The sequence below is a fragment of the Rana temporaria genome, chromosome 1, assembly GCF_905171775.1.
Source record: "Rana temporaria chromosome 1, aRanTem1.1, whole genome shotgun sequence".
Classification (NCBI taxonomy): Eukaryota; Metazoa; Chordata; class Amphibia; order Anura; family Ranidae; genus Rana; species Rana temporaria.
Window position 1 is genome coordinate 100853381 of NC_053489.1, and position 13360 is coordinate 100866740.

The 13360-nt window shown below is 44.8% G+C and overlaps 1 protein-coding gene across 1 annotated transcript in view; it reads left to right on the forward strand.

The window, feature by feature from the left end:
• The first annotated feature begins 489 nt into the window (after positions 1-489).
• Positions 490-13360, forward strand: part of ANKRD31 (ankyrin repeat domain 31) — a 97768-nt gene continuing 84897 nt past the window's right edge. Inside the window, exons 1-2 of the mRNA XM_040341365.1 lie at positions 490-569; positions 10931-11888. Coding sequence (XP_040197299.1) covers positions 520-569; positions 10931-11888 — 1008 coding nt within the window. The 5' untranslated portion in view covers positions 490-519. The remainder of the gene's footprint in view (positions 570-10930; positions 11889-13360) is intronic.

Sequence of the window (13360 nt, forward strand, 5' to 3'; positions counted from 1 at the left end):
AATTGAGAATCTGTGGCAAGACTTGAAAATTGCTGTTCACAGAAGCTCTCCATCCAATCTGACAGAGCTTGAGCTATTTTGCAAAAAAGAATGCGCAAAAATGTCTCTCTAGATGTGCAAAGCTGGTAGAGACATACTCAAAAAGACTTGCAGCTGTAATTGCAGCGAAAGGTCTTTTATTAAAGGTCAAAACATTGCAGATGAAGAGGAGATAGCACATTAAAATTGTGCATATGATCAGTTTTTTTTGTTTAATTTTAAAATGTTTGAACTTATTTTGAGGCAAACGATCTTCTGAACAATTTGTATACTAAAATGTTTGGAAATGATTACATTCTATATCCTATATACTGTGACAGGGTACTTGGTTCCATGTATGTCAGTGAGAGGTTGGAAAGGTCAGCTTTCCCTGTCTTAGAAAGGGTTAAGCCTGGCCAACAGGTAAACCTCCTCTCTCTCCCTATTAATTAGCCTACACCTGATAGAGACAGGAAAGCGTGAGAGCTCAGTGTGAGAGGCATGCTGAGCTGGACAGACAGGACTGAGACTGTCTACATTGGAGGAACAAGGTCTGTCACAGATAATTGTTTATTTGGACTGTTATTTTGTTTGTTTTATACTGGAGGCTGGATTAGCCCCTCCAGTACAGTGTAGTGAGGGACACTACTGTTAGCCTCCTAAATTGGAGTAGGCCATTTTGTTTTGTATTATTTCTTTTTGAGTGCAATAAAGCCGTATTTATTGCTTAAGACCAGTGACTTTGCTGCATTACATTATCGCTATTTCTGCGACTTTGTCACAATACATAATTTAATCATTTGTCGCTTACAGCATCGTTTAAATTTTTTTTTTTAACAGATCTGATCATTCACATCTTTTTTTGTCATGAAATTGGTCAAATTATCAAAATAATAGTAATAAAAACAATTGACTTTAAATATAGGGATTAGATTGCTACATGTATGACCAACATTTTCCATTCATTTTAAAGGGCAGGCATAGTGTACTTTTTTTTTTTATTATTATTATTATTATTATTATTATTATTATTATTATTTTTTTTATATATATCTTTATTGGTTTTCCATATAAACACATTATTATAACTTTAATACATAACGTATCAAAAAGATAATTATTAGTATAAAATATACAATATCTCCCCCCCCCCCCCCCCCCCTCTCCCTTCTAATATATCCCCTGGTGTACTTTTCATTATGAATAATTGAGCATTAATCTGAAAGTGTTATATGTAGTTGCCATGTTTTTACTTGCTTGTTCTTGAGTTTATTACTAGGAACATTTCTTGTTGCTTACAGCTACCACTCATAATCCCTCTTTTTCTTTTTTGCAATTTCTTTATTCATTAGCCCCAAAGAATCTATTTATTCAATGCTAGGCTTGCACTGAATGAGAGAAAAACAAAAACACAGTAATGCCGCATACATACGATCGGTTTTCCCGTCAGAAAAACCTTGGATGTTTTTTCCAACAGAATTCCACTCAAGCTAGTCTTGTATACACACAGTCACACCAAATTTTGCCCTCAAGAACGCGGTGAACTACAACACGTACGACGAGCCAAGTTCAATGAAGTTCAATAGGCACTGGCAGTTCGGCTCTTCTGCTTGATTCTGAGCATGCATGTTTTTTTGAGCGTCGGAATTCTATACAGACTAACGGTTTTACCGCTAGGAATTTTTTTCCGTTGGGGGAAAAATGGAGAACCTGCTCTCAAACTTTTGCTGGCAGAAATTTTGACAGAAAAAGTTCGATGGAGCATACACACGTAATTCCCGGCCAAAAGATCTATAGGTGGATTCAGGTAGGCGGGCACATAGTTGCGTTGGCGCAGCGTATGGCATTTACACTACGCCGCCGTAAGTTAGCGAGGCAAGTACATGATTCACAAAGTACTTGCCTGCTAAGTTACGGCGGTGTAGCGTAAATCGGGCGGGCGTAAGTGTGCATAATTCAAATTCGAGTGAGGGGGGCGTGTTTTATGCTAATGGGGGTGACCTGATGTGATTGACGTATTTTACGAACGGCGCATGCGCCGTCTGTGTACATATCCCAGTGTGCGTTGCGGCAAAGTACGACGCACGGTCCTATTGGTTTCAACGTGGACGTAAATTACGTCCAGCCCTATTCATGGACAACTTACGCAAACAACGTAAAATTTTCAAATTTCGACGCGGGAATGACGGCCATACTTAACATTACTATTCCAGCTATTTGATGGAGTATCTTTAGGTCTGAAAGTGCGTTACATAAACGGCGTATCTTTACTGCGTCGGGCAAGCGTACGTTCGTGAATCGGCGTATCTACTCATTTACATATTCTAGGCCGACCGCAATGGAAGCGCCACCTAGCGGTCAGCTTAAAAAGTACACTTTAGGATACGACGGTGTAAGACACTTACGCCGCTCGTATCTGAGCCTAATTTAAGCGTATCTGGTTACCAGAATACGCTTAAATTAGCGTTGGCGCAGATTCAGACTTAGGCTGGCGTATCTACTGATACGCCAGCCTAAGTCTATCTGAATCCACCTACACATCTGACTTTTTCCGACGGGAAAACGATCGTGTGTACGCGGCATTACTGTTCAGCACTGCTAAATAGGAAACATAGTCCGCATATATGATAAACAAATGTGACTGTACACATGTTCTGCTAAACGATACATAGAAACAAATTTCCTGGGGGAAAAAAAGAGCCGTGACTGGTCTTGCTGTTCGGTCCCAGGTTCCATTCCCTGATAGGCACACAGCAGCCAGGCACACAATAGTTCACAGTCACCCAAATCGGACAATCTGTACATGTCTATTTGTGGTTTTATTTTGTTAACCACTTGCCTACTGAGCACTTTACCCCCTTCCTGCCAAGGCCATTTTTCAGGTTCAGAGCTGTCACACTTTCAATGACTATTGCATGGTCATGCAACACTGTACCCATATGAAATCTTTATCATTTTTTTTCACACAAATAGAGCTTTCTTTTGATAGTATTTAATCACCACTGCATTTTTTTTTATCTTTTGTTAAAGAAATAATAATAATGTAGCGCTACCCCTGAAGGAGCCGCTGGTTGATTTGTGGATCGGCGTATTAAGTTACCCTTTTTCTTGGTCTAGGGGTGACACCTGTGAGTGTAGGTACAGAGCGAGTGTCCAGACATCAAACAAGTTTTTAATGCTTTATTCCAAGGCCCAACACGGCCAACATCAACATGTCACACTATAGAGAAAGGTTGATGAGCATAGAGAGAACTTTAGTATCAGGCCTTTGATATGAACGAGAGCATGCCTGCTCTCGGCAATAATTTAGCTCAGCTCGTTGCCACTCCAACTAGAGTCGGTAAAGTGCCCCCAGACAGGCGGTTGTCCAAGGCCTGGCAGCCGGAGCGACACTTGCAAATCACTGGGAGGAACACACCTCTGCTACAGGCCCGACTCAAGGCCTCTGCCACAGGCTCAACAATTTTGGATATGAAGGATTGAATGGAGCTAATCCTCCCAGTTAGTTTAAATAAGGGTCACCAATTGACAGCTTTAGTGTACCTGTCATGCAATGTGATGACCGGATCCCCGATGGTTCTTCTAGGCCTCCTGGACAACCTCTATCTCTTGGTTCTCCCTGAGCCGTTCCCCCCCCCCCCCCCCCCCCCCCCCCCACCGTGCAGCTTTCAGCTTAGGATCCACTCAATGACGGTCTGGGACCCAGCAACTCGCTGGGGCCCCTCTCAATGTCAGGGCGACGCTCCGCATGGTGCGCAACTTCGGTCAGGTAGACCACGGTGGCGGGGCCCATGGATGCACGTACCCTGAAGGTGGTGTAGCAGAGCGTCCCAGAGAGAGCCTGGGAAAGTCCTGTTCAGGGTTTACACCTCTCCCAGGCTCTTCTCTTACACGTTCAGGGATCTCTGATCCAGTACAGATGTTGGCCCTCTCCCCCAGGCCAATTTAAGCTCACCTGAGCAGACAGCCTTGGCTCTGCCTGGGAAACACTGATAATGCTGATCTGTGTGAGCAAGAAGGTTGGTGGAACTGTTAAGCAGTATTATGTGGAAGCTGACAAGCTGTAGGCTTGTTCAGCCTGGTAGTGAGGGCTTGTAATATTGTATAGTTAGAGTCGGGACACGGCTAGGTTTTTTGTTTACTATTTTTGTTCTGTTTTTCGGCACACTGTACAGCACCTGTAAATACGACTTTATATATAGCACCAATAAACACCCCACTGTTTGTCACTTATCTTATGGACTTGGTATCTGTGCCTGCTCATCCCAGGGAGCTTTTGTACCTGCTACCTATCCCCCAGGTTACATATGGTGGAGAATGCGGGCAGCAGTAGTAAGTTACTATTTTAAAGGCCAGTACCTAAAGTGACAACATGGAGGAAATCCTCAGACAAATGGTGTTAGCAAATGCTGCACAACAGCAAACTAACGCTGCACTGCAGGAGCAAACCAAGGCGCTGTACCAACAAATTGGTGCTGCACAGGAGCAATCGCAGAGGCAGGTGGGCACCTGCAAAAATCAAGGATATTGGGGACAAGCCCTCAGCCATCCATGCGGGTCGCTTTCTGTCTAAGATGACTACAGATGATGATCCAGAGGCCTTTCTACTAACATTTGAACAAACTGCTGAGAGGGAAGGCTGGCCTAAAACCAAATGGGCAGGACTGATTGCCCCCTTACTTTCTGGTGAGTCGCAGAAGGCCTACTATGATCTGGAGTCGGCGGGAGACTATGAGAAGGTCAAGCAGGAGATCCTAGCGCGACTCGGTGTCACCTTGGCCGTTCGAGCACAGCGGGTCCACAGTTGGTTCTTCCAAGTTGAGAGGCCCACATGATCGCAGATGTTTGATCTAATCCACCTGGTGCGAAAATTACTTCATCCGGAGTCCCTGTCTGCGCCACAAATAGTGGAGCGTGTGGTCATGGACCAATTCCTGAGGTCACTGCCAATTCCTCTGCAGAAGTGGGTGAGTCAAGGAGACCCCAATTCGGCAGATAACCTGGTGGAACTCGTTGAAAGCCACGGTCTCCCCAGGCAACTGGTAAGACTGTTCCAGGGGAAGTGGGTGGTAAGCATGGCAAGGAAGTAGGGGGGGAGGATTTTTGGTGCCAGGACTGAAGTTTGGGGTCCCAAACAAGGGAAACCACTGCCTGTCAGCAAACCAAACTGGGGAAACATCAGGTGTTTTCGTTGCCAAGAACTGGGACATGTTGCAGCAAACTGTCCGTTGACAGATAAACCAATGCAGTGTGATCTATGTTTGCTGCTGTTTCATGCGCTGCAGCGCCAAATGTGGGGAAACACATGTGTCAAATGACTGTTAATAATAAGCCTATTACGGCCTTGCTGGACTCTGGAAGTCTGGTTACTTTGGTTACAGCTGAGATGGTTGAAACTGTGAATGTTTGTGCTAGAAAAGTTGCTGTGATCTGTGTACATGGGGATACCCTGGAGTATCCTATAGCCACTGTTCAGTTTAAAACTGGCTTGGGTACGGTGTCCCATGCGGTCGAACTTGTGCCCCACTTGGTGCACGAGGCCATCATTGGTAGGGACTTCCCTAAGTTTTGGAAACTGTGGGATCGTCCCGACCCGGTCGCAGTACCTGACTCAGTCGCAGAGCCAGAACTCCTGGCTACTTCTGATATTGTGGGTTCAGGGGACTCCTCTCAGAGCCTACGTTGGCGTTTGCTGACCTTAATGTGCACAAGGAAAATTTTGGTACTGAGCAGAGAAAAGACCCTACCCTGCCAGGGCCTGGGAAAATGTAATGACGATTAAAGCGGTTCTCCACCCTAAAGTGGAGTCCCGCTGATCGGAACCCGCCCCCCCCTCCGGTGTCACATTTGACACCTTTCAGGGGGAGGGGGGTGCAGATACCTGTCTAAAGACAGGTATTTGCACCCACTTCCGGCCACACGCTACGGGTTTTTCTGACTTCCCGTCTGTCGCCCGTTGTGTGCTGGGAACACTCGGCTCCCAGCACACAGCGTGTGAGCCAATCGGCGGGCGCAGCGTGACTCGCGCATGCGCCGTAGGGAACCGGGCAGTGAAGCCGCAGCGCTTCACTTCCTGGTTCCCTCAGCGTGGATGGCGGGGGGAGCAGCAGAGAGACGAGCGATCGCTCGTGCTCTGCTGCGATCAGCGCTGGACTCCAGGACAGGTAAGTGTCCTAATATTAAAAGTCAGCAGCTGCAGTATTTGTAGCTGCTGGCTTTTAATATTTTTTTCCCCATGGCACATCCGCTTTAATGAAGTACCTGTCGAACCGGGGGATAGGACCTGTTTTCCTTATTTCTGCAGCAATGAGGATTTACTGTATCATGTATGTAAAATGAATGATGAAGTGGTTAAGCAGTTGGTGGTCCCTAAGCCATACAGACGGGTGGTGTTGGAACTTGCCCATGGGCACTTGCTAGGAGGCCATTTGGGGGTTGAGAAAACCACTGAAAGAGTGTTGCGCAGGTTTTACTGGCCTGGGATACAGAAAAATAATGAGAATTATTGTCAATCCTGTCCTGTGTGTCAGATGTCAGCCCCGCTTCCGAAGTCCTTTAGTGCCCTTGCCCATTATTGAAGTGCCATTTGAGAGGATTGCCATGGACCTTGTGGGTCTGCTCCTAAATCTGCCCGTGGTCATCAGCATATCCTCGTGATCATGGATTACGCTACCCGTTACACTGAGGCCATTCCCTTGCTCACCGCGTCTGCTAAAAACATTGCCAAAAAGCTGTTTATGGTGTTCAGTCGGGTTGGCATCCCTAAATGGGGTACCCTAGTCTAAGGATTTCTTTATGTCACGGATAACTAGGGAGCTGTGCAAGTTATTTAAGGTGACGCAGTTGTGAACCTCAGTGTATCATCCTCAAACAGATGGCTTGGTGGAACGCTTCAATAAGACATTAAAAAGTATGTTAAAGGTTGTTGACAAGGATGGGGAAAAACTGGGACTTCCTGATACCATACTTGATGTTCCCCAGTCCTCTACGGGGTACTCTCCATTTGAGCTACTTTATGGGAGACATAGACATAGCCAAGGAAACTTGGGAGGGGGAACAGACACCCCACAAAAGTATCATTGAGCATATCGCTCAAATGCAGGAGAGGATTGCAGCAATCATGCCGGTGGTAAAGAAACACTTGCTGCAGGCCCAAGCATCCCAACAGAGAATATACAACAGGGGGTCCCAACTCTGTGTTTTCTCACCTGGTGACAGGGTCCTCGTGTTGGTTCCCACTGTTGAGAGCAAGTTCCTGGCTAAGTGGCAGGGTCCCTTTTTGAAGTAATTGAAAAAGTTGGGGAGGTCAATTACAAGGTGTATCAACCAGGTAAAAGGAAGCCCGAACAGATTTACCACATAAATCTGTTTAAAGCCCTGTAACGCCTAAAGGTACTGAGTCCCCTCTGATCCCTGAGATCACGATTCCAAACACCCTGTCATATTCCCAAAAACAGGAAGCTAGAGAGTTCCTGATGAGGAATAGAGAGACATTTTCAGAGTTGCCTGGCACGACCTCAGCAGTTTAGCATGATATTGTTACTGAACCTGGGTTCCGTGTCAAGCTCAAACCGTACCGAATTCCTGAAGCGAGGAGAAAGGACATTAGTGATGAAGTTAGAAGGATGTTGGAGCTAGATGTCATTGAGGAATCCAATAGTGACTGGTCTAGCCCCATCGTGTTAGTCCCAAAACCGGATGGCACTTGGAGGTTCTGCAATGACTTCAGGAAGCTTAATGCAGTGACAAAGTTTGACACGTACCCAATGCCCAGAGTAGACAAACTTATAGACCGACTTGGCAAAGCTCGCTATCTGACCACTTTGGACTTGACAAAAGGGTATTGGCAAATACCCCTAACTGCTAGTGCCAAAGAAGACTGCATTTGTAACTCCCGGATGGTTGATGGAAGGTTGGTGGAACTGTTGAGCAGTATTATGTGGAAGCTGACAAGCTGTAGGCTTGTTCAGCCTGGTAGTGAGGGCTTGTAATATTGTATAGTTAGAGCCGGGACACGGCTAGGTTTTTTGTTTACTATTTTTGTTCGGTTTTTCGGCACACTGTACAGCACCTGTAAATAAGACTTTGTATATAGCACCAATAAACACCTCACTGTTTGTCATTTATGTTATGGACTTGGTATCTGTGCCTGCTCATCCCAGGGAGCTTTTGTACCTGCTACCTATCCCCCAGGTTACAGTGGATACCGCACCTGGAACTCGGGCCCCGCACAGAACAGAACAACTAATGGCGGTTGCCACAGATATACCCCCCCCCCCAGCATGCCCAATGAGGGAAAAACTCCTCTGATTGGCTGCTGGGGTAGATAGGTCCGTCAGAACCCCTCTAGTGCCAACTGTCGCCCAGGGGTGGTAACGCACACCTGCAGCGCAGACTGGCCCACAGGACAGTTCTGAATTGACAACAGCCCCAAATTTAAATTAATTGTGAATGGGAGTAAACGAATCCTCCCATTCCCCACGAACTTTAGCGTAGTGCCCATACTGAAAGTAAGGGGGCGCTACAATAATAAAAAATTATAATTTTTCTCCTTAACTGATGTGCGCTGATGAGGCTTCACTGATAGGTGGCACTGATAGGCCTCACTGATGGGTACTGATAGGCACTGGCAGGTGGTACTGATGGGCAGCACTGATAAGCGGCACTGATTTGCAGCACTGGTGGGCACTTGTGGGACTGCGCTGATAATCAAGACCCAGATTATTAGTGCCGATGTCCCTTCAACACAAGCCTATTATTGGCTTTATTCGTCTCTCCTCATGCTGTCAGCGTGAGGATAGAAAAGCCGATATCTGGCTTGTGTTTACATCCTGTGATGACCTGTCATTGAACACAGCTGATCACATTGTAAAGGGCCACTGTGATTAGCTTTTAACCCTGATCTGTGATCAGCTGAGTCTGAAGGAATGAAGTGGTTAAAGAACTGGGATAGGGTGAGCCTTGGGATACTCCAATAAACTTCAAACAAACTGTAGAAGAGGACACTAAAACTGATCTATTCCCTCATGATGTAGGCACCCCCTTTAGAGTGAAGGTAAACTGGTACTAAACAGGGACTCCTCAACAGGAGTATAGTCCTGGATTTACTAAAGGAAAGCTTCTCCCAAATGAAACTAAAGAGGAGGCTGGTACTCACTGGGCCAGATTCAATAGGTTACGCAGATCTTTCCGCGTAACCTATCTCATTTACGTTACGCCGCCGCAAGTTTTTGAGGCAAGTGCTTTATTCAGAAAGCACTTGCCTGTAAACTTGCGGCGGCGTATCTAATTCCGCAGGTAGAGGGCGTGTAAAATTTAAATCGGGCACTTCCCCGCGCCGAACGAACTGCGCATGAGCCGTCGGTAAAATTTCCCAGCGTGCATTGCTCTAAATGACGTCGCTAGGACGTCATTGGTTTCGACGTGAACGTATGTTACGTCCATCGGTATTCGCAAACGACGTAAAAAAAAATGCGCCGGGCGGTCGTTCGTTTCTGAATCGGCGGAAATCCTCATTTGCATATTCGTCACGAAAAAAAAAAACGAAACACCACCTAGCGGCCGGCCTGGAATTGCAGCCTAAGATCCGACGGTGTAAGACACTTACACCTGGCGGATCTTGGGGATATCTATGCGTAACTGATTCTCTGAATCAGTCGCATAGATACGACCGGGAGAACTCGGAGATACGACGGCGTATCAGGAGATACACCGTCGTATCTCTTTTTGAATCTGCCCCACTGTGTTCTGAATACTGTGTTGCAGCCTGAAGTATCAGTCAGTTTCTGTACTTGATTTGCCTGTGTCCTGAAAGTTTGAATGAGCTCTCTGCAAATATTCAGAAGGCTAGGCCAGACGTCCCCAAGCCATGGTAGAAGCTGGTACCCCAAAATAGATTATTGTAGCTGCAGGCAGTGTTCCAGGGATGCCACAGCCCTCAGGATGATTCTTACTCCCCCAGGAACAAGAGACCTTTGTTCTGGGTTCCAGCCTATTTATACCCCTTTCAGCCTCCTGCTTGTCACTCACTTCACTGACCAGAGATTGGCTAAAGAGGCCTTAACATGCAGGCCAGGGCCTGTGGAGGCCTAAAACTAAATATAACACTAGTAGCCTACTGGGGCCCTACACGTGGTTTAACCTATTCGCTGCCAGGCTATGCTCATCACTTTTAACCTCAAGTGTTCAGATAATTTTTACAATATTTGTACATTTTTTAATTCTGTATTTATGAATTTAGATATACAGTATATGCCTGATTTTAATAGTGTAAATTTTTCTGAAAATTATAATATTAAAACACTGGCATCATCAGGCTACAGTACCACCTGCAGTCAGACTGTTTATTTTATGAATTAAACTTCCAGCATGTATGTGATCACTATGCCACAGATGACACAGTAATCGCAGGATGAGAAACCATTCTAATTATAATTGAAATGAAAATGTCAGTGCCGTCTGGTCTGGCAGGTAGCAGTAATGCACAATGTCAACTGATTGTCAAAATGGAAGATTAATATACCCTCAGCACGGGATGTTCTGTGGGGCAACATAAATCTACAAATTGTGGACAGGAAGCGGTTAAAAGAATTGTCTACTGATAGAAATATTTAGGTGATCTCATTCACTTGTATACTTAAAATAGAGTATAGGTTACCTTTAAATCATGAGCAGAGCATCAGAGAAGTGAGACTCTATCAGAAATACAGTCACAAAAATTACAGTGGGGAGATATGACTATCAGAGTGTCTAAGAAATAAAAGAACCTGGTGTCTCATTTAGCTGAAATTTTTTTTTGATGTGTGGATCCTTTTGACTCTAGGAATATCAAGAGGCTGCATGTAATGCTTTTTAAGGAAATCGTTTGTTTTCTACACTAATGTTCATTCTACTGCATTTTGTTCCAATAAAGGGCATCAGTGGATTCATTTAAACAAGGAATATTAAGAGACAAATTAGCTCAACTAACATGCAGACAGAAGTCTTTGCTGCAATTAGCCCATAATCAAAAAAACATTGATTTGAAAATACTAGCATATCAACAGATGAAGAGATCACATCCCAATAAAAATGGCCAGGACTCATCTTCGCATTACTGTGCTAAGTCTCTTGGAAGTAATCCAATCTCTGGGCTACTTACACATAATGAGGGGCACAATGCCAGCTGCGCTAATGGAAGCACCATGGCAACAAAGATGCCAGCAGTGTGTAGTGTGCCAGACTCTGGAAGCAACCAATTCCAAACCGCATTTAAGATATTCATTTCAAGTTCAGAGATAAATGGAACCAGAGATGTCCCTGTTGGTGTTCTGGCAAGTGAAGGGACAGGACAGCACTACTCCAATTTGACATTTGAAGACATTCCACTGGGAATTGAAAATGCTTTGTTGGGCTTAGATCCATCTTCCAGATTGACTTCTGATTTGAGCTCAGTGGATGATCATTTAGAAACTTCAGAACCAGGAAGCAGGTCCCCTGATTCTATATGTGTAAACAGCACAATAAACATTGCAGACAAAAGTAAAGTGACTGGTCATAAAAATAAACACCAGGCAATTGATGAGAAGCAACAGAATTCTAAAAAATGTCAGCCTTTAGAAAGTCCTAACTTGGAAGAGCATAATCGGCAAGCAGTTCCTGTTGCTTTTGGTGATGTCTCAGAAAATGAAAGGCCACAGTGGAATGTTTCAGGGCAGACAAGCACCAGCCTGGATTACCGTATGGACAACCATACAGTTAATACCCAGGCAGAAATGAAAATGCAGGTATGCGTAGATACCAAGAGAAAGACAAGAAGGGTTTCATTGAGAAAACTAATCAGTATGGAAAAACTAAAGCCAGGAAAAGATGTCCTTTCATTCCAGTTACAGGTATTTCAGTCTATAAAACACATTATAGATAACCATGAATGTGTGACATAACTTTTTTTTCTAGCCAAACACAAGGACTTTCCTGTCTTGGAGTCTAATGCTGGCCATACACTATATGAAAAATCGTCCGAAATTCTGTAGTTCAGACAGTTTGTTCGTTTTTAGAACCGTTAATGGGCACAAAATTGATAATTGTTGGGACGTTTTTAACTACTTGCCGACCGCCCACCGCCGTTATACGTCATCACTTTAGAGATGAATATCTCGGTAACGGTAGCAGCTGCTGCCACAATCGAGATATTCATCTCTTCTGTGGGCGGCCGTGTTAACGATAATGGTGGTCTCCGCGGCGAATCCGCCGCGAGATCGCCGTTATCGGTGGCGGGAGAGGGGCCCCCCCCCTCCCGCCGCTGTTCCGCGCCCTCCGCCGCTTACCGGAGCCGTCGGTAGCGGCGGAGGAGATCGCGACCATCCGGCAGCTGAGCGGGGACGAGACTGAAGGAAAAATCTCCTTCGCCCGTCCCCATAGCTCCGCTGGGCGGAAGTGACGTCAAAACGTCAGTCCCGCCCAGCGTCTTAAAGAAACTTTTTTTTTTGCATTTAAGCCTAAATATGAGATCTGAGGTCTTTTTGACCCCAGATCCCATATTTAAGAGGACCTGTCATGCTTTTTTCTATTACAAGGGATGTTTACATTCCTTGTAATAGGAATAAAAGTGATAATTTTTTTTTTTTTTTTTTTTCAGTGTTAAAAATTGTAAAATAAATAAAAATAAATGCGAAAAGCAAAAAAAAATTTTTTTAAAGCGCCCCGTCCCGACGAGCTCGCGTGTAGAAGCGAACGTATACGCGAGTAGCGCCGACATATGAAAACGGTATTCAAACCACACAAGTGAGGTATCGCCGCGATCGTTAGAGCGAGAGCATTAATTTTAGCCCTAGGCCTACTCTGTAACTCAAAAAATGCAACCTGTAGAATTTTTTAAACGTCGCCTATCAAGATTTTTAAGGGTAAAAGTTTGACGCCATGCCACGAGCGGGCGAAATTTTTAAGCGTGACATGTTGGGTATCATTTTACTCGGCGTAACATTATCTTTCACAATTATATAAAAAAATTGGGCCAAATTTATTGTTGTCTTATTTTTTCATTTAAAAAAGTGAATTTTTTCCAAAAAAAGTGCGCTTGTAAGACCGCTGCGCAAATACGGTGTGACAAAAAGTATTGCAATGACTTCCATTTTATTCTCTAGGGTGTTAGAAAAAAATATATATAATGTTTGGGGGTTTTAAGTAATTTTCTAGCAAAAAAAAATGGTTTTGTCTCGTAAACACCGACTCTGAAAAACAGGCCCGGGGCTGAAGTGGTTAAGCCGAAAAAACGAAGGACAAGTTTGGAAATTTTCTGCCGAACGAACGATGAATCAGAAGTTTAATGGGTTTCCCGTCCAAACTTTCTGCACCAGGCATATGT